The 26852-nt window shown below is 47.1% G+C and overlaps 2 protein-coding genes across 3 annotated transcripts in view; one reads left to right on the top strand and one right to left on the bottom strand.

Annotated features, from left to right (window-relative positions):
- The first annotated feature begins 453 nt into the window (after positions 1 to 453).
- SOD1 (superoxide dismutase 1) lies at positions 454 to 3877 on the top strand. Its single transcript, XM_082278249.1, has 5 exons — positions 454 to 551; positions 991 to 1084; positions 1476 to 1545; positions 2935 to 3049; positions 3384 to 3877. The coding sequence occupies exons 1-5, from the start codon at positions 477 to 479 to the stop codon at positions 3492 to 3494; spliced, it is 465 nt and encodes a 154-aa protein (XP_082134375.1). The 5' UTR covers positions 454 to 476; the 3' UTR covers positions 3495 to 3877.
- A 1841-nt stretch (positions 3878 to 5718) lies between these two features.
- SCAF4 (SR-related CTD associated factor 4) overlaps positions 5719 to 26852 on the bottom strand; it is a 31075-nt gene continuing 9941 nt past the window's right edge. The window contains exons 5-21 of one of the 2 annotated variants that reach the window (XM_082278631.1): positions 25275 to 25410; positions 22862 to 23001; positions 22161 to 22337; positions 21844 to 21944; positions 21301 to 21348; positions 20070 to 20178; positions 19571 to 19738; positions 18896 to 18981; positions 17933 to 18123; positions 16884 to 16984; positions 15772 to 15885; positions 14920 to 15076; positions 13954 to 14108; positions 13007 to 13169; positions 12820 to 12900; positions 12549 to 12737; positions 5719 to 6882 (exon numbers count right to left, since the gene is read on the bottom strand). In XM_082278631.1, coding sequence (XP_082134757.1) covers positions 6047 to 6882; positions 12549 to 12737; positions 12820 to 12900; positions 13007 to 13169; positions 13954 to 14108; positions 14920 to 15076; positions 15772 to 15885; positions 16884 to 16984; positions 17933 to 18123; positions 18896 to 18981; positions 19571 to 19738; positions 20070 to 20178; positions 21301 to 21348; positions 21844 to 21944; positions 22161 to 22337; positions 22862 to 23001; positions 25275 to 25410 — 2952 coding nt within the window. In that variant the 3' untranslated portion in view covers positions 5719 to 6046. The remainder of the gene's footprint in view (positions 6883 to 12548; positions 12738 to 12819; positions 12901 to 13006; positions 13170 to 13953; positions 14109 to 14919; positions 15077 to 15771; positions 15886 to 16883; positions 16985 to 17932; positions 18124 to 18895; positions 18982 to 19570; positions 19739 to 20069; positions 20179 to 21300; positions 21349 to 21843; positions 21945 to 22160; positions 22338 to 22861; positions 23002 to 25274; positions 25411 to 26852) is intronic. The other variant, XM_082278632.1, reaches the window with a different exon arrangement.

Below are 26852 nucleotides of genomic sequence, written 5' to 3'. Positions count from 1 at the left end.
CAGGGCAGAGCAGCTCTATTGAAACGCAGAGCTATTCAGGGGCAACCTCACAAGCGCATTCCAGTTTCGGATGAGAGCTCAGCATCGGACCCAGCGCGGCTGAACTGCCACAGGGAGGGCACCGGCGGTGCGAGGGGAAGGGGTGCGGGCAGGGAAACAGCGCTGCTGCTCGTCGTGCCGGGACAGCCGACATGGAGCCGCTGGCGCCCGGTGGTCCCGGGGACAAAGCTGTGAGCGATGCCGCGAGCGGCAGCTCCCGCTCCCTCTCAATCCGTCCCGCTCCCGGTCCCGCTCCCTCACCTCTCCCCTCCTGCCACCAGGGGGCGCCGCGCGCCGCCACTCGGCCGCGCCGCCCCCGCCTCCCCCCGCCGCGATTGGCCGGGCCGCGCGCGCCGCCGGCCGCCCGCCCTATATAAGGGGAGCGGGGGCGGGGCGTGCCCGCAGTCCGCGGGTGCTGCGGGCCGTGTGGGGACAAGATGGCGACGGTGCGGGCCGTGTGCGTGATGCGGGGCGAGGGGGCTGTGGAGGGCGTCATCCACTTCGAGCAGCAGGTGAGGGCACGATCGCGGCGCCGAGACCCACCGCCGGCGGGTGCGAAGCCCCCCGGGTCTCCCTCTTCATCCTTCTCCCCGTGGCCGGTGCAGCGGGAGGAACCGGGGCGGGCTCAGCTCGAGGGCGCTGCGGATCTAAATGGCCGCGGCCCTCTGGAGCTGCGCCGTCTCTCGTGGTCGCCTCAGGAGCCGCGGCGTCACTCGCACTCCTCCGTGAAAGTACGGGATCTTTCTGGAAGGCGCCGCCAGATAACGGGTACTCCTTGCGCTTAGTGATAAAACAGGGGAAGGAGTGTCTTTGAGGGGCTTAAACGAACACAAACATTCTGGACGATGTTGTGGGCTTGTGGCGCGGCCTCCAGTGCTTTCTGTCACCTTCGTTTGACACGGGGCCGTGTAATGCCAAAGTGCTTGTGGTGATAAATCCTCTCCTTTGAAGGGTACTGGACCGGTGAAAGTCACTGGGAAAATCACTGGATTGGCCGATGGGGAGCACGGCTTCCACGTCCATGAGTTCGGTGACAACACCAATGGTAAGATGTCCCTCCAGGCCCTCGGGTCACGGCTGAGAAGTGGCTGCTCAGCTCCAAAGAGCTGCTCGTGGTGATGCAGCACCAGCTTGGGTCTCACGGCTGCAAATCTGTGTGAGGAGATTGAGACATTTCCCGAGGAATTGCTCCCTGGATAGTACTCTGAGCATGTTGAGGCTGGTGGTCAAGCACTTACCTGAACGCTTGGATAACCCAGCGTTATGAAATAAAGCTGCTGGCTGAGCGTGGGACTTGTAAGTCTGTAGTAGGTGATTTATCTCCGGGGGATTAGCAGGGCACGGAACAGGAGAGGAGCTGTTTGCTGCTGCCGGGAGCGGTGTGGGAGCAGCAGGTTGATCCTGGGATCCTGCTTTGATGCTGTGCTGTGTTCCAGGGTGCACCAGTGCTGGCCCCCACTTCAACCCGGAGCGGAAGCAGCACGGGGGGCCCAGCGATGCCGAGAGGTGAGTCCAGGGCACGGACACTGCTGAGGGCTTGGGACGTGCCAGAAAAACCCCGGTAATTCCTGCAGGGTTCCCGAGGTCACTTAGCCACACTTCGGTAACTCCAGCAGTTTGTTTCTCTGAGAGTGTGGTGTGAAGTATCCTCCTGGGCATGCTCCTGGCTTTGTCATGGCTTGGGAGGAGGGGACAGCGAGGGCCTGATGCTCATGCTGGATATCTCTGCTTCAGTGGGATGTGAGACTGGGCTCTTCCATGGGAGCAGTTCTCTTGGGTGGGTGCCAGAGGAAGTCCTGTGGCTCTGCGTGCTGGGTGTGGGGAGTGGAGCTGGGAGCAGGGCTCAGGCAGCCTGGCCTTGCACAGGGACCAGCCTGGCATCGGGATCAGCCTTGGAATGCCCACGTTGGTGTCCGTGAGTGCTCCTGGTGAGGCTGACAAATCCCACCTGAGCCACAGGCCGGGCAGAGCTGGCTGCGGGCCAGCTCCTGCATGACACAGCATGAAATGTGTGTCGGGGCCCTGGCAGCCACTGCTCGGGGCTAAAGGTTGGGATTGCATGGACGTTGTGGCTGCTGGAGGCTTGGCAGATCCTACACCTGCTGCATCCTGCCTGCCTGGGTGGCTGTGGGCAGGGGAATTCCTTAGGGGGGGGTGCAAGAAGTGGATGCTGCTTTTATCAGTATATAGAAACAATTAGAGTGAAGCTTCCTGGAAGCGTAAATCAAGCAAATTCCTTAAGGGAAAGCTGCCATTAACCCAGTTTTATAGGACTTGGTTAAAAATAAGGAATTCGTGCTGTGTAAGAAGCCAGTGGTCAGCTCTGGGCTGGCTGGGCTGGTCAGCCAGCAGGGATGTGTCGATGTTCCAGGTTCTGGATCTGGATAGAGGAGCCTGACAGAACTGGATCAGCTGCATTTTGGGGGAATGCTGTGCTTGGGGCAGGTGTGCAGGAGACACAACACACTGGAATGTCCAGAAGTCCTGTGAAAACTCCACTGCTGGAGGCTCAGTTCTCCAGGGAAGCCTTAGCAGAGATGTAGCTCTGATAGAAGCTGTGTGGGAGAGCCAGATGCCAAGTGATGGGGCAATGCCAAACCGGAATAATCATCCCTGGTACTGGCTGGAACTGAGCAGTTCCTGCATTGCCTTTGACCTGTTGCCTGACAAACTGCTTTTCCTAATCCTCCTTAAACCAAAAGCTTGCAGCTGCCTGGGGAATAGCGGAGCTGTCATGGACAGCAAAAGCTCTGGGAACAGCAGCAGTGTTCCACCAGAAAGGTTGTTCCACTGGATTTGGGAGCCTTTGTTATGTTGTAACATGAAGTCCCAGCATTCCCTTGGAAGAGTTTTCAGTCCAGGCCACTCTTGTGAATTTCCTGTGTTTTTATGCAGGCACGTGGGAGACCTGGGCAATGTGACTGCCAAAGGAGGCGTGGCTGAAGTGGAGATCCAGGATCCCGTCATTTCCCTCTCTGGACCACACTGCATCATTGGCCGTACCATGGTGGTGAGTGGCCTCGGGAAACTCCAGAGCAGGGAGAGGGGATTTGCTGTTGCTGGGGATGCACAGAGATCCCTCTGTGTCTTAGTGTGGCACTTCACTGCTGTGAGCCCCAAGTCCCTGCCAGCCCTCTCTGACTCTGCCCCTGCCAGCTGTGGATGCCTGCATGGCCCTGGAGCTGCTGGAGGCAGCTCATCTCTCAGAGAGGTCCAACTGGAAGTTTTTAGCATGGATATCAGTTGGGCATTGTGTAATTAGTCTGGTGCTGCTGCTGCTACCAGGGGCAGAGATGACAGGATCCAGAGCAGTATCACTGAAGCTCCCTTCAATTCTCTTCCAGGTGCATGAGAAGCGGGATGACCTGGGCAGAGGGGGAGATAATGAGAGCAAGTTAACTGGAAACGCAGGGCCCCGCTTGGCCTGTGGAGTGATTGGGATTGCCAAGAGCTAAGTGCGGTACCTGCAGTGCTCTTCCATTGCTGCTCTTGCCCTTCCTCGTGCAAGCTCAAGATTGTCATTAATCTCCTGCTCCTCTGCATCCCGAGCAGCACTGACACGCTGGAGACTTGACAGAGTTTTGTATGATGTACATTCAATTAAAGTGTCCCTGACGGAACAGCTCTGTGGTCTCTGCTCACGCTCCTGCTGTCACCATTCCGTGTCACTCCCTGCTGTCGGAGGGAAGATGTGAGTAGTGCTCCTGTCCCAGACCCCGGATGAGTCCCACGCGCTCTGGCAAAGAGCAGCAGCCCCCAGGTGTGTCAGGGCTTCATCCTGGGGAAGGTGCAGCATCTGTAGGCTTCAAACTTGTGTAATAAATGTTCTGGGCAGATACTCCTGGTTCTGGCTGTCTGTGACCAAGGAATCACCCCAAACCTGCCCCTGGTGGGAAAGGCTGCCTGGGCTTCAGCAGGGGGGTGGTTAAATTGCATCCAGCAAGTTGTTCCAGGCACTATCCCAGGCGTGACCACTGTGTGCCAGTGCCAGCCTCCATCCTGTTCTGGTGTGTCCTTTTGGAACAGATTTCAGGGTCTCAATGGAGAAAATGAGTCATTCTAATGAGGACGTGTATCCATGTTCCTTTCTTCGGTACTTAAGGATATTCATGGAAGTAGCAGGCTGTAGTTCTAGGTAACCCCATTCAACCAAGGCACATTACTAAGGGAACTGGGCAGTAGAGCAGGAATACTGTAAAGATACTTTGAACTTACGTTCCCTGCTGCTGCCAGACCTCTGTGTGAGTCTTCACCGCCCTGTGCCTCTTCCAGCGGGCTGCCACTGCTGCAGAAGGTGGTAAGGAATTGTTCCACAGTTTTCCAGGCTCTGCTTTCAAATCCCTACTGAGGCAGAAAATAGGGGTGGGAGTTGTGTGAACAGAGCAGCCTTGTGTCTCTCATTCTTGTCTCCAGCTCTTCAAGGAGGTGCTCTCAGTGAAATAAACCCACCTTACAGAGCTGGAGCAGCTTTTCCCGAGGCTCAAACCTCGATCTGTGGGACAAGGGGATGTCCCCTGGGCCTGGCAGGAAACAACCAGTGAGGACACAAGTTTTAACACATGGAAGTTGAGTTCACTACAATCTGTAAACAGGTTCTTTCTCTCTTTATTCTGCCATTGCAAGAACATAAAAATAGATGTCCTCTCCCCAGTCCAGAGCTCCACAGTGGCTCTCCCACCCTCTCCCACCCCGAGACAATTCCCTCTGCCGCAGGGCATCTGTGAAAAAGGACTGATGTAAGGAAACAGCTGCCCTTCCTTTGGGGAAAAATCCCCAACTTTAAAGGTAGAACACACCTACAGCAAGGAGAAAAAAAAAAAAACCACTGAATATGCACAGGATTCATACAGGTGTGCCCCTGTGCTGCTGCAGCTAAGGGGGCTCTGAGCCACGGCCGAGCCGTGTGTGGCGGGCAGGACTTCCCAAACTGTCCCTGCCCTGGGGCTTGGCCACAGAGAAACGGCACCTGCCCTCGTCACAGGTGGCAGGACACAGAAGTGGCTCTGGAGAGGAGGTGGCACAATGCTAGGAACACCAGGAGCTGCCCTCTTGTCCCCAGCCCGGCGGGGCACAACCTACCTCTGGCAGGGTGAGGAGGGGTCAGCGTTCCTGCAGGAGCAGCCCCATCTCCATGGAGGAAGGGCCAAGTCCTTGTCCCAGCCTCACCTCGAGAGCCAGGCTGGAATTCTGGTGTCTCCGAGGTCTCACTTCCCAGCGAGTACAAAAGCTGTGGAGTGGGTGCTGTCCAGCCCAGCAACACTTGGTAACATCAGAGCAGACGGTCATTGCCTGAAGGGGTCACTTTGTAAAAAAAAGCAAATTAAGGGCAACGGGAACCACGGAACCGGGGGCGGGGGGGTGGAAAAAAAATTAAGCAAAGAATGGATTGCATTGCAAACACTGAAACAGGTAACTCTGCAATTAACATCTTAAAACTAACTTTTACCCGGGGTGGTCAAGTAGCTCATTAAAATGCAGCAATCTAAAACTCCAGAGGACTGTTACAAATAAAAATTCACTTCTGTGAATCGCTACACAAACAGATGGATTTCTTTTAACAAACAGAACCAAACCAGTCTAATTTAGACTCCAGTACAGCGTTAACAGTTCCAACTTTAGGCTGTTGAACACTCCTTTTCCACTTCAGTGCAGCGTAGGAAGAATAGCACACGTTAAAAGTTTGTTACGAAAATAGAGTTTATTAAAAACACATCCCTATTGTTTTGAGGAGCTTTCACCGTTACCTTTTCTTAAATTAAAAAAAAAATAGAAAGCACTTCTACTTCTGATTCGTAAACTTTTTAAAGTCAAAACTTTAAAAAAGTTACAGCAAAAATGGGTAATATTTTAATCATCTCTTCAGTATTTTATGTTATGTTGTGGCTATTTTAAATAGAAGGGAAGCAATCAAATTGCTCACAGTGCCCCGGCATCGGGGGCGCAGGGGCGGAAGCGGATTTACAGCACTGTACAACTAAAGCTCGACACTCCAAGCCGGGCTGCAGCCCTAGCGCGGCGCCTCCGCCACGGAGCCCGTGTCCTTGTCCGCCTGTTCCAGGGATGAGGTAGCCTCGGGCGCTGACTCCGGTGCAGGTTTCACACCTGCGGGTTCAGCGTCTCCTGCAGCAAGTTCTGAAACAAGTTCCGCGCCCTCCGCTTTGCTGCTGTGGGGCTCGTGGTTTTTGTCGCCTTCTGCCCTGTCTGTCACCTCTGGCTTTTCCTTGCCACGGGTTTCTTCCTTGTCTCTACGAGACTCCCGATCCCTGGAATCCCTCTCCCTGTCTCGGTGGCCGCTGGAGCGCCTGTTCCTGTCCTCCGAGTCCCTGTGCCTGTCGCGCTCGGGGCTGCGGCGTCCCCAGTCTCGCCTGTCGCGGCTGCCCAGCCGCTCGTGCTCCCGGTCGTCGCGGCTGCCGTAGCGCTCCCGGTCGTTCTCTGCTCGGTTCCCGAAGGATCTCCTCCCGAACCGCTCCTGGTCTCTGTTGGGCGTGAACTGCCTGTCGTTCCTGAACTGCCGCCCGTCCCTGTTCTCCTCAGGGCCGCTGGGCCCGCCGCTGCCCGGGCCACCCCCGGGCCGCACGAAGTGGCCGGGAGGAGGGAAGGGGGTTTTCATTCCGTGTGGGGGAGGCATCCCAAAGCTGCCGGGGCCCGGCGGGGGCCCTCTGTGCATCATGTGCGGGGGCATGTGGCGCGGGGGCATCATCGGGAAGCGCGGCAGCGGCGGCGGAGGCATCCCAGGCGGGCGCTGCAGCGGGATCAGCCCGGGCCGGGCGCCCAGCAGCCCCGTGGACGGAGTCTGCAGCCCCACCACGGGCGCGGGCGGCGGCGGGGCCACGCCCTGGGTGCCTGCAAGGAACACACAAGGGACAGTCAGAAGCTGGCAGGAGGGAACACGCGTAACTTCAAACCCAACCTGCACGGAGCCCGGGAAAACAGCACTCTGGAGCTTGGAGCGGAGCTTCCTGTGCTCTCCACGCACTGCCCCGGCAGCAGCAGCCGCAAACACCCCTTTGTGTGCTGCTGGCAGCAATGACCGTGCCCAGGGCAGCATCTCATCCCTGATCCCAGAGGCTTCCTTCGGAGAGAGCCTTTGCCCTTGTGCAGGTCAGGGCGCCCCCTCAGCCCTCTACAGCTGTTTTGCATCCAGGCAAAGATACCCGCCCCCTCCAGTCGGATTGAAACATTTCCCTCTGCTACAAACAGCAGCTGAACACCCCAGAGCCGCAGGGAATCAGCAAGAGGCTCACGCACAGAGGCAGCAGAGAGGAGGCTGGAATAGGGCTGGAGCACAGCTCCATTTGCCATCCCAAAGAAAAGGGGCACAACAAAGATTCATTTCAGTAGAATAAACCTCGCCAGGTAAACTAAAAGGTAACACAACAGGTCATTCCTGGATTCTAATTTTTTTAGTAGTGTCTCATCCTTTACAGCACATATCCAAGCACCAACTACTTTCCAGTTTTATTCCCACACTCTTCATAGGAGGAAAAAACTCCCTCTCCACCACACTGTCAGATAAAGCTCAACCCGAAGCTCCCAGACACCAACACGAGCCAGAAGGAAGGAGGAATTCTGAGCTCCAGCGCAGGCCTTCCCACCCCTGGGCAGGTGCCTCCTCAGTCTGAACCAGGAACACTGTCCGGTGTTCCTAGAGCCCTCACACTGCTCCCATCTGCTCCTGCTCACCAGCACCTCCTGCCCTGGAAACACAGCCCCTGCCTGGGTAAAACCAGAATGGGAAACACTGTGGAAATTCACGCTGGAATTAGTGCCAGCAGTGAAAACTGCACGTGGGCGCAGCTTTATGAGCAGCCACACCACTTCCCCCTCAGCTGCCGTGGTGTCCCTCTCTCCCTCCCTCCTCCGGCTTCGGCATTTGTCCCCCAGACAGAGCCGAGCCTTCTGTGCTGCCTGCTCACCGCACCACTGACTTTTAGGGACATCTTTGACAGAAACCTTTTGACCTGAGTGCTCTTTAAATAAATTCATATTGGAAGGAAATGGTGTTTTGCCAGTGAGAAGACTCGTGTGGCATCTTCCAGTCTGTGCTATCCTCTCCCCTTCCCCCTCCAAACAGTCAGACACAGCTCCATGGGTCACACTCTTGGAGAGAAATGGTCCAGTACCAACAGCAAGTCTTCCCCCTTCCTGCCTCTGAAATGTAGAGCCTTTCCCCCTCCTGGTCAATAACCAGGTCTGTCATGAGCCAGTTTAAACTCGCCCCATGACAGAAGTACAGATTTTACAACACAAGACACATAGCTAATGATGTCTCCCAGGATTTTGAGGTATGGGGACATTCTTGTAGCTACAAACACCTTTTAATTTTCTTCAGAAGATTAAAACAAGACAGAATTGAGTAACTGAGAACTACAGAGCTGAAGAAGTTAAGCCTATGCTTCTGCTTAGAAGCAGCAGAGCAGATGTGGGTTTCAAGAGCATGAACATGAGGTTTGTGAGAGAAGTTTCACATTTACTAAGTACAAGTCATTTAATTTCTCAGCCTTATTTCTACTCAAACTGCAGCACTGAAGCGACATAATGGTACCTGGAACTCTTTCATTCTGAACTGCATCAGCCAGAGAGCTGCACACTCTTTATTTAAATTTAAATATCAACCTCCTTCAATGCTGAGGCTAAAGCAACTGTAGAACTACTGGAGTTTCCTCACTGTGCTGACAAATCAGGCACCAATTAAAAACTTACAGAACTGTGCTGACAAATCAGGCACCAATTAAAAACTTACAGAGCTGTCCAGAAACACATCCCAGTTTACTGAAAATGCCCAGGGAAATTCATGGTACAGACACACCATGTCTGGGGCAAGTTAAAGCCCTCTGTTGGTTTAGGAAGTACCTGACTTTGGAGTAACTGGGTAAGAACTCCCTGAGCTCCAGGAGAAAGCTTGAGGCGATTTCCTGACCCAGCTTCTCCAACTGGAGCCGGTTCCCTCATTCCTGACACCTGCTCCTCTGTCCCAATGTGCAAAACCACACCTTGCCTTCACAACAGATTTTACTGGTTTCGGAGGAGCAACCATCACACGCCAAAGTGTCCCAAATTTCATCACTTGACTCCTACAACACAGCCCAAGTGCTCTGGCTGGCCTCAAGTCTCTTCTGTCCAGAGAGGGCACAGTAGTCGTCCTTACTGCTTTGATAAATTAGGTATAAAGCCAGATTTCCATGTCACTGTGATCCAGAGCTGATCATCATCTCTCCCAGCTGGACAAAGCCCACATTCCCTTGGGATAATTCCCATGTCACCAGTGCTGACACACCTGATTTACTTTTACACAAACTCTGCTCAGTAAGCAGTTACAGTAACTCACAACCCCTTACGTCACTTCCCAGCAGGTGAAGCTCTGTGGTTTCTGTCTGTCCCAGCACACAAACCTCATGGAAACACACAGAACAAGCCAAAAGGTCATGGATCCAGCACAATAGCATAAGGTTTTCACTCCAGTTTGAAGCTGCTGCCCTACAACATTCTGCATGTTCTCCAGCAGGGAATGTGGCATCCTACAGCTAGAACGTTAAATACTGCCAGGGAATTCTTGAGAGAGGGACCATGTTTTAAGTCTGGTGGATTTTTGCTGGAGTTTGATACAGGATCTTTCAGACCAGGTCAAGACTAAAGAAAGAAGCCTAAACGAAAGGGCCTAAGTATGGAGTTACAGCTGAAATAACTTGCCAAAAATCCCAACATTTTGTGACAGTCACAGTCTGAGGGGCTCAGAGAATGCTGCATTTGTGTTTTATGATTTAATGCAGACTACAGAAATCACTTCAGAACAAACCGCCAGGGGAACAAAGAAGAATAACTGAGCTTGCACTACCGGGAAGTGAATGCCAAGTTCGATGGGAACTCCAGAATAACTAAACTTTGGTTACCTGTTATGATCCTTGTAAGAATTTGGCTAAAAAGAGCACCAGGATCAGGACCTACAACTGCTATAGGGTGTATTTCATCAGGATAATACATCACAGAATCTGAATATTCCAAATACAGCATCTGCAGTTTATTACTGGTCTGAGTTACAGCATTTGCTCAGTGCTGGGAACACACTGGCCAATCCCAAAGGATTTAAAGGCTGTCATTTCTTGCAGCGGGCACATGTCAAAGGAGCCTACAAATACCTGCTCTGCAGATAATTTTAAATTCCCTGGGCACACACTCATTGAGCCATCACAGCCTGGACTGTCCTGTTCCCATGAACAACAAGGTGTAACAGCAGAGAGTGAGGTCAAGGGCACAACTAAATCACAACAGCCTGAGGGTGGGCTTTAGAAAAAAACCCCAAAAATCCAGACCCAATGTCCAAGAGGCATCACTCCTCTGAAGCACAACCACGTCCTGCTTGGAAGGGATGAAGGAATTACAGTGGAGCAACAAAGGAAATCAGTGGAGTTGAGACAGTACTTATGAAAGGGTATGAAATGTTATGTATGAAATCCATTCAGAATTACTTTTTAACACGTCTTCCACAGAAAAGCTGAACTCAGAGAGAGAAGCAGCATTTTTTGAAGTTACAGAAGTTATCAAAGAGCTCCTGTGTTCTGTAGGGATTGCAGGAAGTGTTCCCAGGCCAGAAGAAGTTTGGATCTCTCCCACAACCTCGTCCCAGCAATTTGCATCCCTTGAGTCCAGCCTGCTGCAGGAGCTCTCCCATCCTGCCCAAGTACCCGGAGCACATTTCCTCATCCTTCCCAGGACACTCTCTGGCCTCCCACATGCACAGCTACACCCAGTGCATGAGTGACTCAAAGTGCTTTTGAGAAGTTTAATTTGTGCTAACCTGCTGAAAGCCACAACAACTGATATTAACCTTTTAATTGCATTAATCTTTATATAGCATAAAATATTATAATCTGTGTCTTCTGCTTTTCCTGTCTCTTTTATCAGATTGAACAGTGCCCTGCAACTCCAGAATGTTCAGGACGGGTTTTACATAGCTCTTTAATTATAAATAACTTCTTGAAATTAGACACTCCCGAACATCAGATGCTACTGCTTAGGCAAACACACGGATCTCAGCCATTACTCCAGGACTGCTCTGTGAGCTCAAAACCCCTGCCCTCACTGACAGAAGTCACTCTGACCACATGGAGAACTTTATCTGCCTCAAATCCTCAGTGAACGAGTTAACAAAAGCAAAGGGTAGTTCTTGATTTCCAACTTTGTCACATTCAGCTTCCTTGTATTTTTAAGAATACAAGGCACCTGCTGGCCAAGGAACTGATCTGGGTGTCTAATTGAGTTCAGTCTTCATTTTCTAAAACTTTTTCGTTATGTGTGCAGACACACAGCAAAGGGCAGAGGAACCTCATACATTCCAAAGGCCTGGAATATGAAGTTCAGGTTATGCTGTCCAAGACAGTCCTGTGAAACTCCAAAACTCTGGCAATACTGTGCTACCTTTACAGAAAGTGTCGTTCAGCAGGAAGGTGTGAATTTCTGCAACTCCTAACAAAATTCCCTGGCTCCATGGTGTCAACACAGAGTTTCTTAAGCTTTTCTCTGTTTTGAAAAGGGTATCTGTCAAGTTTTCAACATGAAGGATACATAAATCATTAGGCATGGATGGAAAATTCAGCCCTCACATCCAATAGAGCAGTGACCTCTCAGGGAGACAAATCTTTGGTTTTCTTCTGTGATCACTGTAAAGTTCTGGACAGAACCCCACTAACACAAAATTAGCTTTTTCATTTATTTCTTACGCTCTCGTTTAGAGACCTAAAATCCCATAAATGCAGTAATCTCACTAAAATTTGTAGGTAACAAGTGTCTTTGAGTAAATTCTTGACACTGGCCCATCCAAAGCCATCATAAAATAAGCATTTAGCAGAGCTCTGGGGCAGTTCACACTCCCTGTCAAAATCTGACCAAGTCTGTGTCGTATTAGGAAAAGTAATTTATACAACCTACCCCCAATTAACTTGGGTTTGCTAGTTAAAAAACCATTTGCTAATATTTAAATAATATATTCTTACAAAGGTTTCAAAACTGTCCTACCGCAGGGCTGAATAAAAGGGTTTGGTTTTCTGTTTTATCAAAATGATTTATTTCTTACATAAAAAGAATGTACCCCATCCTCAGAGATTTCAAAACCACACTAAAAATAGTTTCTCTGCATGTTAATTTTATATATGTAATAGTTGAGTCTAAAACCTGGTCACTATGTCATACAGATGTGCTGCTGTAAGTTCATTTTCTACACTATATAAACCTTCACTTGTTAAAAGTGGGACAGCATTTGAATTTGTAACTTACACATTATGGCTTTGTTTCTTCAGAAAACAGATCTTCAATAATAAAAATTATTGACTGCTCCTTCTCTGCAAAACTAAGCCTCTAAAACTGATTTCAAAGCCAACAGTAGGACAGAAATTTCAGCAAGTTGAGAAAAACATGCTTCCCTTTGCCCTGGAGTGTAAGTCAGTAGCCAAGTCAAAATGGTATTTTAAATGCAGGGAACAATGAAGTGCAGAACTTACCCAAGAGGAACTTACCAAGGAGTGGAACAGCCTGGGTGACAGGAGCAGGGACATTGGTAGGTGCTACAGGAGGTGGAACAGTGCCATAGATTTTGGAAGCGTCGGTACTTTCAGCATTCCCTCTGCCTCCAGAAACTACTGTCGGGATGGGATTTCCTACGTTCGACTCCTTTGTAGTGTCCTCATTCCCACCAGTTGCTGTAGCTGAGGAACAAGGCAAGGACACATTGAACACCATCCAGCAATTCCTGCAGGATCCCTGCCTTCCACAGGGCCCAACACTTACAGTTTGGGATGTTCACTGCCGGAGTGTGCGGGACAGAGACCGGAGGAGTTATGGGAGGCGGTGGCCCGGGAGGAAGGAATCCTACAAAAAGCACAGGAGAGCCCTGAGTGCCCCCGTGGCCCAGCACCCTGTGCAGCTGGTGCAGCTCCGGGCCCAGCAGAGCCCGGGCTGGTGCAGCCCCACAAACCTGGAGGTAAATGCAGCGGGTTGAAGCCGGGCCGGAGGAACGGAGGCGGCGGTGGCGGCGGCACCCCGGGGGCAAATCCAGGAGGGGGGATTCCTAAAGGTGCTGTGAAAGCAGGGGGCTGGAGTGCACCAACCACGGGAGGCCCTGACGGATGGGGTGGAACCTAGGAAAAAGGAAGGGGAAAGATGGGTTACCCCAAGAGCGCCCAAATGATTCTCTGTCCTGCTGGGGACCTCTGCCTTTGTCCAGCTCCACCAGGACACCTCAGCGACCTCAAATTCCTCTGCAACAAGGGAACAAGGGGGGCGGACTTGCACAAAAGATCTAATTAGCTCTCTCCTATCACTGAAAATACCAACACCAGTCCCGTCTGCCTTTGTAACTTCTTTGAAAGAGAAAAATTCTCCTCTGTGCTAAATGGGTACTAGTGCATGTCAGTAACTCACCTCCACATACCCCTCACACAGTGCCTGGGATTCATTTCCATCCACCAGCATGGATTTCCATACAGGATCCACTGGCATACTCACAACTTCAGGGCAATTAAAAACCTCTGCCCGTCTCTTTCTCACTACCTGAGTCTGCACATTAGAGTGACTCGTGTTTCCTTTTTCTTTAATTCTGATTTATATCAAGTTCCGAATTTAAATAAGCTCTGATTCAAGGGATTCTACTACTTTAATATTGACAAGAAGCTATTGATATAAAAGTAGTGGAGCATCTGTCAATAAGAAAAGCTTTTAGAGGAAAATTAATTAGTAAAACAAATAATAAAAAAAAGCCAATCACAAAACCTGAAGATGCAATTCAGCCCTCTCTAACAAACATTCTACTGCAGGGATTTCTCTGTGACTGAGAGAACGGAGTTACCATTCATGGCATTTCCCCCCCTCCCTGAATTATTACTTTAAGTGAGATCTTGTTTATTTATGTGGAACAACTCTGACCTGTGGAGGAGGTACTGTTATTGGTGCAGGCATGGGAACAGGAATTGGGACAGGTAAAGCTTTGGGAATAGGTGACACTGGTTCATTGTGTGCAGCTTCTGCGCCTCCATTCTGAGCCACTTCATTCTCAGACTTCTTGGGAATTCCCTTCCATTCTGTCCAAAACAAGATCCCAACAGACATGGGTCAGACAAGCAGTGCTACGTGAAACATGCTTGGTCACGTTTACAAAAATGACCTAATTGAAAATACTCGGATAATAAGCAGCACAGAGCTAAGATGCATCGATACAGATTTCTGACAATAAAAATCCCAAATTCATTTAAACACAGCAAAATCTGAAACAGCAAATAAAATTGTTCCTTTCCGTAGTCGTTTAACAATCCTTTGCACTGACAGTGTTTACACATGCCCAGGACTCTGCTACGTTATCTGTGACAAAAACTGTAAGGCTTTTTGGGACAAGCTTTCCAACAGGTGCATTCTATTGCTCTCGGGCACGAAGGCAGCAGCTTTTTCACTAATTTGAGAACTCATTTATAAAAAACCCAACATCTTCAAGTCCAAAACAAAGGAAAGGAGAATACAACTATAAAGAATTGCAGCAAATAAGAGAAACATCAAATATAGCTTTAAATTTAATTTACGGAAGAAATCGAGCTCCTTTTGTCTGTCAGAACTTCCTGGGAAAAGCCAGCTAAGCGCAAAGAGGGATCAGTGAGGGGGCACTTTGGGAAAGAGAAAAGCACTGAGAAGACTGGAACACACCGACATTATGTCCATCATCCGTTACACTTCCATTTAAAACACACATGTTGAACTGATTTTTGTGTGTTCAGCATGAAGAGATGCTACAATTAGAGCATATATACAAGAATCACCAGCTAACTGGGCAAACTGGACAGAAATTGCCAAACCCTGAAATGAAGGTCCAGTAACAGAACTGAACATGCAGTAACACTGTACCTGGACTAAGGGTCTCGTTGTCCAACATTCCTCCTTCACAGAAGCTTTCAAGATCTTCAGGTTTGACTTTGTCCCATGGTATGTAAGTCACACCCAATTCTACATCCCAATACTGCTTGTAGTCTGGCTTTATTCCTTTATTCAGAGCCCAGGCAATCTTGGGGGATGTGAAAATAACAGTGGTCAGCAAAATGTTTCCATTTTAATGGATTTAATATTTCATTCGCACAAAACAGCATTTGAGGGTAAAAAGCAAAAAGCACACGAGAAACAGCTACAAAACTCTGAACTTAGTTTTTTTTAAGGCAGACTTAGTTCCTATTCCTTGGCTTGACTCTTGCACACCATTTGTAAAAATGTATAAAGCCAGCTTCCTCTGATGTTCCCCAGCCGCTACAGTTAATTCCATTTCCCTTTGGAGGACAGTGTCACACTAATATGACATTCTACAGAAGGAAGAAGTTTACTAATTAATGCATACTTCCTTATTTATTAGTACTCTTTTAGGGTTATCAGATGCAATGAAACTCTGTTATGAGACAAATAACTGGCAACAAGAAACACACAGTGCCAGTCCCCTGTAACGAGCAAAAGAACACCATTTCTGCTGATTAAACAGACAATTACTGGCAATCTTTCAAGGAAACTGATACAAGTTCCACTGAAAATCCCACTACAGACCAGGAACAGCAATTCTCAAAAACCGGTTCACTCCCGTATTTTTTCAGAATTTTACAGAATACCATCTCCAGAACACATACACGTCTGCAACCCCCCAAAGCCCAGCACAGACGAGACAGGATGACAGTAATTACAGCAGCTTTGGAAAGCCTGACGTTTTCCAAGCAGTACCTTGATGGATTTCTGGTTGACTTTGAAGTTGCCTCGGCTCAGTTTCTGGAGGGCTCTGTTGGCATCTTGTCTATGCACCATGACAATGTAGGCACATCCTCTGGGCGGTATCATCTGGGTGGGGTTTAAGGGAAAAAGCTCATTTTGCAAGTAACAAACCAGTGAACAACACACAAATGCTCAGTTACAGCAAAATGGGACATCAGCGGGTGTTCCAAAAGGGACTATGGAAGTATGGAAGGGAATGTTGGTTTAAGAGGCTAAGAAAGCCCCTATCTTCTGGAAATACACATTTCTAGTGAACTAAAACTTCCACAACTTCTGAAAACTTCCACAACTCTAAAATACAGCTGATTTTTGCATATTTAATCCTTTCAAATTGCTGAACAATAGTGTTCATGTAAATTCTAAGGTCTGGCAATTAGTTATTTTGTTGGAATGCACACTAGTATCCCCCTTCATTCTGCCAGCTGCACCTTCACATTCAGTTCTAGCTCCAGATTCGGAATAATTTTTACTTGTAATTAATTTGAGGAAAAAATTCCTATGCTGTTTTACAAAATTTGGGAATAGGAAGAAAACTAGGCACTTCTTTTCGTTTGTTTGAATGAATGAAATTTTTGAAGTTACCGGAACAGCTCTAATTTATATATAAAATATCCTTAAATACAGCAAAATAAAACAATCGTTCCCCGTGTTTATGGCTAAAATGACAGAAGAGCAGCAAAAACACCAGCTGAGAGTCCACATTCCTATAATCAAATAAAATGAAGCAGCCAAAGAACTCAGAAGCATGGGATGTAATTCTGCAGCCACCTCCTCACTTGCCATTCCTTGTTCTCCAGAGAAAGCAGGATTTTTATGAAAATGGGATAATCTTCTGTATTACCTCAGGAGCATTTTTATATTGCAGGAAACCAAAGCAGCTTCCCTCTTGTTTGTGTATAACTCAGCCACATGAATTGAGTGTACACACTGAAAGCACAACATACAGGAAACAAGAGCCCAACTCTTTGGAGTGTGTCAGAAATAACTCTGCCTCACAGCAGCCTGCAGAGATGTTCTGCACCCAAGCACATCAAAGCGGCTTTCACTGCACCCCTTATACTCACATTGATCGACTCAATGGGGCCAAACTCCTCCAAGAGACTTCCCACATCCTGCTGAGTTGTCCTTTTGTCGAGCTGTCCTACCCAGAGCGTGGTACTGCAAACTACAACCAGGAGTTAGCACAGGTTGCCAGAGCCATTACTGACACAAGCTCCTTACAGGACAGATAACCAACACTTATCTCAGCCCATGCTAAATTCAGGGTAGTAACCAGGGAAGGAGCTCAAGGCATCCCACTGGCTGCAGATGACTGCAGCAACGTTTAATACTCATCCAGATTTTCCAGGTGAGAGATACAGAACTGCAAACTTTGACAGCCAATGTCACAGACTCTGGGAAAGCAGCACATCTCACAGCACTGCCAGGTAGCTTACACTGAACAGCTACCAGGGCTCCGCAGGCCTTTACACCCCTGGGACTCTCATTCACCAGGTCTTGGCTCATTAAATAGCTCAGGTTTTTGTCTCTTGTATATAAGAAAGAATGTTTTTATTGTCCTTGATGACCTTGGAGAAGACTCCACACTCCCAAGGAATATTCAGAAGACAACTACTATGTTTGGTCTATAAACACTGGCAAAGCCAGGATTATTTCAGAAATCCAAACATTAGCCTGTGTGTTTTCCAGGTCAAAGCTCCCCTTCAGGTTGGAGAGACACACAAGACTGAATACTTAGAAAAACTGTATTGATTTACAATTAACTCAAATTCTTTTTGTTCAATTTGCTTTACCTTATATGTCTCAAAGGAAGGAAAATAAGAACATGGGGTTTCAGTATTTCCTTTTCTCATTTTACAGCCAAGATATTTCTAACTTGGAGATACTCCAAAAATGCTAAACTGTCTGTTATGAGTAAAGGAAGTACAGGAAGTGCGGTGAAATTCCTACCAGGAATCACAAGGCTGTTAATTTCTATTCTGTTTGGATGAGCCTCGGAAACCACAACAAGTAGCATTATATCCAAGGAACACAAAACCTTTGAAACTATCACCCAGAAAATGGCATTACTGGAACACACAGAGTTACACAACCACGAAGGGAGCAGACTCACCACTGACAGTCTCTGACTTGATCTGGGGGAGGCCTTTGGAGCGGCGCTCCCTCTCCCGCTCACGCTCGCGCCGCTCCTGGGAGCGGGACTTGGGCGAGTGCCGGCGCCGGTCCCGGGAGCGCGACCGGGAGCGGCGGTGACGCGAGCGCCGCGAGCGCGAGCCCGACCGCGAGCGTCTCCTCTTGGGGGACCTGTTGAGACCAGAGCCACGGATGGTCAGTGCTTGTCACCCCGGCACTGACACACCACCTCAGTTAACTGCTTAAATACCCAAAGAGCTCTGTCCATAAAGGAATAAATCAATCCAAGCTCATTCACAGGCATTTAGAACTACAGTAAATTGCTGCGGTAGCTTATTTGTGCACTTCAGCTGAACAGCTGATTCCTTTCCAATTTCTCATCATCCATTAAGTTTGTCTTGAAGCTGACCACCAAAACTGTGTCCACTTCAACACAGAAGAAGTTACACCTGCATCAACGAGGAAAATATTTAGAGCTTTTACAAAAAAATGGCTGAAAAGGAGATTATAAATAAATTCTGCCACTGAAATTATATTTTACATCTTGTTCAAGTTCTAAACCGCTCCAGGTGTGGAAGACCTTGTAAGTCTTCAGAGAAATCATGTGGAACTCTGCAAGGAGGAAGACTTGCAACTAAGTGGAGAGAGGAGCCAGATCTGCTCGGTCAGCTGGGATGTGACACACAAAGTCCCACAGCACGCAGATCACAAATGTTTTCATAAGGAAAGTGTTTTTAGAGCACAGGCAAAATTCACTATCCCATTCTGCCTCCCTAAAATTTACTCTGGACTGACAGGCAGGGAAGTTACTCTCTCCCATTAAGAGAGAACTGCACAGACACCAATTTTTCCCTGGAAGGGAGATGACTTTCACAGATTCATGTATCTTAGAGTTGCTAATCCGCTTTTCTTTCCTGCGCTAAAAGAACTTTCACTCATTTACCTTGATGCAGATCTAGATCTTGATTTCCTACTGTCAGAAACATGCCGTTTTCCCTCCTGAATGGGCGGCTGTTCCACTTCCATATCCTAAAACACAAAGTTGACTGGCGTTATGGGCGAGCAGCACAAGCATTTTATTTCTTCTTATGCTCAGACTAAATTAACAGCACTAAAAATACACTGAATATTCAAATGTGTGAAATTAAAGAGTAACGTGACTCAAAAGCTTCACTCTGTGGTCGCTAACAGGGAGAGGGTCCAGTATTGCATGTTCTTAATACAGCCACTGAAAAGACATCACGGAAATAATTTACACAATTCTCATTTTCAATTTGCTAATTATTGCTTTTTCACATTTTACCCTATTTCAGCACCACCTGCATCATCTCCACAGAATATGATTTTATTCCTTAAGCTCAGTCAGTGAATCCTGCTCCATCATCAAAATCCCAGGCAAAGTGAGGCCTACCGCAACTTTTCAGAAGCCTGAAGTACGCTGGAGACAGGAACGGGGTTAAGTCCTGGAGCTATCCAACTGTCTTCCCAGCAGAGCCAGCCTTGTAGCCAGCCGTGTCCTGGTCATCCTGGCATTTCTGCTCAGGACAATCCGCATGCATTCGCGAAAGACACGTACGAGAGCATTCAAGTCGGTTTGTTCACTGTAACGGCTGCTCACCTGCTGGTGGGGTTTCTGCAGGTGTGGTTCAGCCTGGACTGGGAAAGGAGACTGGAAAGTCGGCTGCACTGGTGCTGCTGGAGGCATCACTGGCTGAGCCATGGGTGGGAACTGAGGGGTAGGCAGGAGACCAAAACCTGGCATTTGCCCATTAGGAGGGAGCGGCACCTTGGGAGAAGGAAAAACACATAGAATTCCAGCTAGGAGAAGAAATCACATTTGCTTTCCCAGCTGGCTCAAGTAAAGTTTTATGTCCGCTCAAAAGTCACAACAAAAGGGGGACAGATGAAGTAGGCCAAGCATTAGGGTGTAGAAGTAACAATCTTGTCCTTCAAAGCCTGACTAAGACAGACAACAAAAATACGTTTCTTTGGGAAGATGGAGGGCTAAGCACATTCACCCTTCACCAACAGGAAAACCACTTCCTTACTTCTGCACCAAGGAAAACAGCAAAGGATAGAAAACACAACAGGGGGACAAGGGAAAAACCTGGAGTTACCTGGTGCCGCATCGGATCCTGCTGCATTCCCATCATCCGCTGCTGAAAAGGATCCATATTTGGGAGCTGAGGAAATACTGGCTGTTGCATGCCTTCTCCTGGAAACCCACTAAAACCACGAATATTTTGGTAAGACAAGTCAGTAGATGCACAGATTTTGTTGTCTTTATTTTACAGATTTCTATACACACTTACACATTCTTGCTGTTACTTCAGACAGAACAATTATCTTTACTATGATCCCATTTCCAACAAAAAAAAAAAAAGCAAAGGAAGAAAGAGTGGGTTCCTCATCTTTTCTCCACTCAAAGAGTAGTCCTTTCACATTTGAAGAGATGCTACAGAAAGGTTAGAGCCTCTCTCCCCCCGTACTTATATGAGCTTGCTAAAGATCTCAGCCTACAGAAACATTTCAGGAAGCTTTTCTGCCTTAGGCTAATTCTCTTCCTTCGAGGTTCCTCTTGTGGGAACAAAAGAAGCAATGCTTTTCTCCTCAAGGAAAAGAAACTGGCTGTACTTCTGCTGTAAGAAAATACTTTGGTTCGGGAGGAAATAGGGCAGAGGAGAAGGGGGTGTGTATCACGTGAGGATCACAGCGATGCCCATCGCTTCCTGATTCAACACACAGAATGGACAGTGCTCAGGGAATTCTGGAGGTCTGCGCAGGTAACAGGACCTGCTTGCAGGATGCAGCCTGTGCAAGAAACTCAGCAGGATGTCAGGGGGATAAAGGAATTTCATGGTGACGGAAAATGGAACTTTGCAGCGTTCAAAAACAATTCTGAGAAGATTCTGGACCTATCAGTATTTTATAGAGAGAATTACTCAGCTTGCATGCCCAGATTGGGAACACTGGAATCCCACCCTCAGGGACATCTTGCACAGCTGTGAGGTACTACGGACAGAGGCTCTGAAGTACTACCAACAGAACATACACATGCCCACAAGCCTCCAGCTGGGCAGACACAAGCAGTGGTTATGTTTGAGCTACCTCATCTTTCTGTACTCCAGAGTTCGATCTGTATTCTAAGGCAAATACTAGCAATTTCCTTCAAAGGCACTTAAATGAACTACTACTTGTGGACATAAAGTGCTCAAGGTGAGAGACACAGTCAGAAAGCTGATGACAGAGTTAGTGGTTCTGGTTTTGAGAGCAGGGTTTAGATGCAGATACAGAGAGTAAGACATGGGGCCACATACTGAAGCAGGGAAAAAAGAAATACGGACTAACCCCGGCATTGAGCACCATCCAGCCTGTGCACTGAATGAGAGAGAGGTCCTGTGGAAAAAACTGGGATGTGGTCATGTCATTCCAGACTTTATCATAATGCATAGCAAAAGGGAAACGGGAGTCTGAGCTTGCTTGAGTGGGGACTGAATGTTTGCCAACATAAAGCTGTAAAGCCATTTTTCCCTTCTTGAATACTTAAAACTACCACAATGTTTGGAATAGCAGCTTTTCCCCAGCCAGTAAAGTGATCCAGTGATGCCCTGACACACTCAGTTGTACAGTAAAAACATGGAACTCATCTTGTAACCAAAACTGAGCTTTTCTCTACAAAACACAGTCCTCCATCTATGAGGCAACACAGATCTACACCAGATCACCAAAGTAACAAGACACAAAAATCGCCCCACCAAAAACTGTTGACAGTGTTTTAAATTTGGACTGTAGCAGTTAAACACTGAACTAAGTTGGAATTTTCATCTACTTTCTAACCTAAAAATGTTTAAGGACAAAGATTCCTTAGTTTTATTATGACACAGAACTTACAAAGCCGGCTGAGACACTGAAGGGGAAGGAGCGGAATCTTCTTTCTTTGAATCTTCCACTGCTTCTGGTTCATCATCATAGTCAAACCGATCTAGCAACTTCTGAAAGAAATCACATTGGGACAACTATTTTTTCTGTATCTTACACAACTGGCAGCCAAAATATCTTTATTATCATAAGTCTTACAACATATGTAAGCTCTGAAACTAAAGACAAGATTAGAACTGGGGAAAAATAGAAATCTGTATTCCGATACAAAATAAAAACTGTCCAAAACCAGTGTTCTTCAGCTTCAGAAAATGCAAACCAAGACTTACTTTGTCAAATGATGTTTTCTGCTCAGGTGCTGTGAAAGCAGCTTTCTGCTCTGGGGGCTGTGCTGCTGTTGTTTTCAGCTGAGCAGTAATAGCTTGAACCTGAGCCATCACAGTGTTATCTATGACCGGTGACTGGGGCTTCTGAGGCTGTTGGAAGGTCTGCAGGATTTGCTGGAGCTACAGAAACGTAAGACAGTATTACGTGTACGTTCTCATATAAACACCAAGTATTAAAAGAGCTGTAGGAGATAGATTTTATGTCAATACAGACTGTGGCAGGGGACGAACACACCAACAACCTGACTGAACCGTGGAGCATTTACACCAAGACCAAGAGTCCCTTTTTAAATACGCTGGTGGCAAAATTCAGTAGATCCCAACATTGCAGCATTCAGGCCCTTCAACACTGCAAACATTTAAGTGGACTGAACAATAAAATTCCCCATTTTCTTCCAGATATTCCACCTGTGCTGGAAAACCCTGTTACTGCATCAATTCATAACTATTTAGGAACATATAACTGAGTATCATCAAATATCACAATTACTGGATGGAAGAATTTAAATACGTTAACTCCTACAAGTCTTCCACTGAAGACCTTAGGGAAGCTCTTCTGCTTCAAATCCAGGCTATCAATTCCACCATTTCCTCCCTCATTTCACATAGAGACTGGAGCTAAAGGGAATCCATAAGCAGGTTACCTGTTGTCCTTGTGTTGTCTGGAACAACTGGGCTACAGCTGCAAAGGCATCAGAACTGGGCAGCTGCGGCACGCTGGGCACTGAGTTCGCAGTCACTTGAGGGGGCTCCGAGGGAACCTTGGCCGGAGGGGGTGGCGAACCTGAGGGTTTCCCAGGAACACAGAAAGGGCTGCGTGACTCCAGAACATTCCTCTTGCTCCTCACAGCAAGTGCCCGGCTACAACCCCCTATTTAACCCAAAAGGACCTACTTACACCACCCCAGCTGCGTATTCTGTTCATGCTGCCATGAACTGCTCTGGTCACTGCTCACACCTGCACTTGGGATGCACTAAGACAAAAAAGCTGGTCCCACACGGAATTTTAGCTCCCAGCTCCACGTTTGTAGCTGTGCAGGTTTAGAAAAGCTCTCACTCAAACAGCATTAGGCAATGAGCTTCAATACCCTCAGTGTGGTGGTTCTGCCTCCACAGATCTGGGCTCATCCTTTCGCATGACTGATCCAAATCAACCATCTCATGGCTCATGGGAAAAGCAGCTGAGTTTCTCTCAGTATTTTCCACCAGTAACTGAACTTTTGCTGAGAAGTCTAGCAATAATTAAAGGTTTTTAAGGATTACTTCACAGGCAGTCTTCTTTGATAAAGTTTGTTCACGTGTCTCTTTTGCACGTGCACAAGCCACACCTGCAGCTGATGGATAAAGCCTCCCACCAGGAAAGTGGTATTTACTCATTTTTCCAGGAAAAGACTCCCATTTCCACTGAGCTTTGCGAAACTGAGATAACAATTTAAGACATACTATTAGTGTTCCCATTCTCTTTGCCTTACATTACAACACCTTTATTAATAAACATCTTGCCAGTACCACGTAAATTAGCAATAATCCCATCAATTCCTACCTACTGTAAGTAACTATTCTTTAGCAAATCTGTGTTAGTGGACATAATGAAGCTGTACAAGGAGTGAGTTAAAAAAAGCTCCACAGATAGAAATATTTAGTTTGAAACACTAAGCAAACATGTTTGCCTTGCAATAGCAACTCCTTTAAAGCCATTCCTCTGTTTGCACTTCAAATAACTTCAGTGTTGACAGGCAGCAAAAGCACAGGCAAATGTGTTGAATAATACTTTCCCAGAAGTGAAATGCAACATAAAAATAAAGCAAAAAGGTATGTGTTGTTTTTAAATACAAAGTAACTCCCAAATTATTTCCTGTATATATTCAGAAGGATATTCGCTTGCTCAAGGGAGAAAATTTGCATTTCTCTCTGTCTTTATGGGATAAACAGACTCTACCGCACATAATGCATTAATGTATTTATTATTATTCATTAGCATATTTATTTCAGGGCCAAATGATCCCCTCTGGTGCATCTGAATAATCGCACTGAAAATCTCTGCAGAAGGCAGCCAACCTGTTCACCCCCAGTGAGGAGAGAGAAAGCTGGACAGGCAGTGCCCCTCACCTGTCCCAAAATTCAATTGTACGGGCACCACTCTGCCCCCAGGCTTGGATGCCAAGGCATTCCCTGCCCCTGCTTGGTTTATAAAACCCTTAATGGGATACACTTCGCTGAACACAGCTGGAGATGATTTCACTGGTGCTGCTGTGCATCGCTGTTTTGTTGTCTCTCACCACACCTCACCCCCTCCATTCCATTTTCCCAGTCCTACTCCATGAGCACAGTAAATAAGGAGGTTACCAAAGCTCAGTGTGGAACACAGAGTGCAGAGCCAAAAAGCAGCCCTCCGGAGAAAGAGGGAATTGTGGAATGCATATTCCCCGTAACCTCACTCCCAGCTTTTCTGTGGCACTAAATAGGTCAGTGCAGGCACTGTGGGCAGGCTGGCACTGCTGTGCTCTGCAGGTCAGTGCTTCTCAGCCAGCAGCCCGTGCAAAATCCCAGGCACAAGTGTTCTGAGAACCTGGACGTGAAACACCACTTCAAGACTTGCAGGGCTGCACACTGAGACGCTGACAGCTGCTGCTTTCAGCTACTAACTTGACTCAAAGGAAGATGAAGCTCTTTAATACCTAAGATCCCACTTACTTACCTGGATTCTGGCATTAAAAAATAACATCAGAATTATAAAATTGAGAAATGACATAAAAATATTTCACAGCAAAAGAAGAACATAGTATCTAAGAGGGGACACTGAAGTCACCTGTAAGTGTGCACATACATATGTACACATGCATATACACGATAAGCATTTCAGGTATTTCCCAAGTCAGTATTCACATGCCGATAATTTCTGAAGTACAGTATCAGCATTTATTTAAAATGAGTTTGGCTGCCCATTGTGACAAAGCTGAATTTATTGCTATGTCACTGCTGGAACTAAGAGCAGGCACTTGGTGCTGAAAGCAAACACTTGCCCTTTGAGAGCAGAAGATAAAATGTCATTCCTACCTTCATTGTTAGTAGCATTCTCTGCCATGGGTGCAGTGGCACTAGTTCCTGCTGCCATATCCAAGAGAGGCTGAATTATTTCAATTTTGAATACTCCATTTTTCTGCCAAAGGTTCAGGACACGAACTATTTTACTCTGTTGAAACAAAAGGAAGCACCAATGCTGAATGCAGCTTCCTTAAGTCACCATTTTATCTTCTGTATGCAGAGAAGGTTTGAACAGCACATGACACAATCACACCAATTTAACAAACCCTGTGTCATGACAGAGGCCAGCAACACCTTCAAACTGGCAAAGATAAAAACTGCTGACTTACTTCCCTGCCCAAGCAATCTGTGACATTTCCCTAAAACTGTTCTGGCCAGTCAGAAATGCAGGTGTGATGTACAATCCAGGACATCATTTCAGCCCCACATCTTCACAGATGGTCACAAAAGGATGAAACAACCAACCCATGTGACCGAAAAGAGAAAATTAAGATGAGCTGGAAAGCCTTCATGAAGAGGGACAATTAGACCAGAAAATGCTACCACAACACTCTGCAGTCAGACTGAGGGATCCTCGCTTGGTATTACTCCTAACCCAACCAATTCTGTGTTGAGGCCAGAAACTGCATCTCCATCATTATCCAAAAGATGAGGAAAGCAAGTGAGAAACATCCTCACTGATCACTGCAGAAAGATTAATTTAGAATCTCTGATTGTCAGCTGTTATTTTAAGCTCTTTTTTTTTTTTTTTGACATGAAGAACAATGCAGCTTCCAGGAACAAGCTGGAAATCGGCCTTTCCTTCTTTAGCCCAGCATTAAAACAAAAATGTCTCAGTAGTTGTGCTGCTTCAGCTGGAACATGCAAGAAGGTAGAAGTCAGAACACACGTTGTATTGCTGTCCTTTTTGCAGACTTAGTCATTCACTTGCACATACATAAGCTTTAAGTACCTTTTACTTCAAGTGAATTGATTCTGTTCTTTCACTGTGACTCAGTTATATACACCCATGTAAATCCACCTCTACCTGAATGATTAAAGAATTTTACAAAATGTTTGCTAAAATAACATCAATTGCAGAGAAACCTGAAATGCCTATTTTTGAGGAACGTTTTGGTCTGAAAAACAGTTAACTTTAAAACACCAGCATTTTCTTGCTTTGGGTATTCTATCTCTCCAGAAGACTTGAAAATTACACAAAGGCCAAAAAATGGGCAAATGCAATACTCTTGTTTTCAGTCACACATTAATTTCACAGAAAGGCTGTTTAAAAAAAAAAAAAAAAGTTAAGAGTTATCCCTTTCAGATACTACCCACACTTGCTGTGTATGTGCAGATCAGGGGTTGTTTAGGAACTGGACATTCATTAAAACAAGCATGTTATAAATAATAATATTCCCTGTAGCAAGTAGTGCCATGAAGGAGATGGACAGTCTCATTCGTTCAGATGAACAAAATGCTAACACAGAAACAGGAAGGAGAAGGGACTACTCTGTTTCACAGGCTATCAACCCAGGAGCTCCAGAATATCAGATTCAATGCGGAAGGTCTAAATGTTCCACATTAGAAAAACTACAGAGCATCCAAGCC

This window comes from Coloeus monedula, assembly GCF_965178545.1.
Source record: "Coloeus monedula genome assembly, chromosome: 3".
Taxonomy (NCBI): Eukaryota; Metazoa; Chordata; class Aves; order Passeriformes; family Corvidae; genus Coloeus; species Coloeus monedula.
Note: the sequence above shows the minus strand (reverse complement) of the source record. Positions and strands in the feature narration are given on the sequence as shown.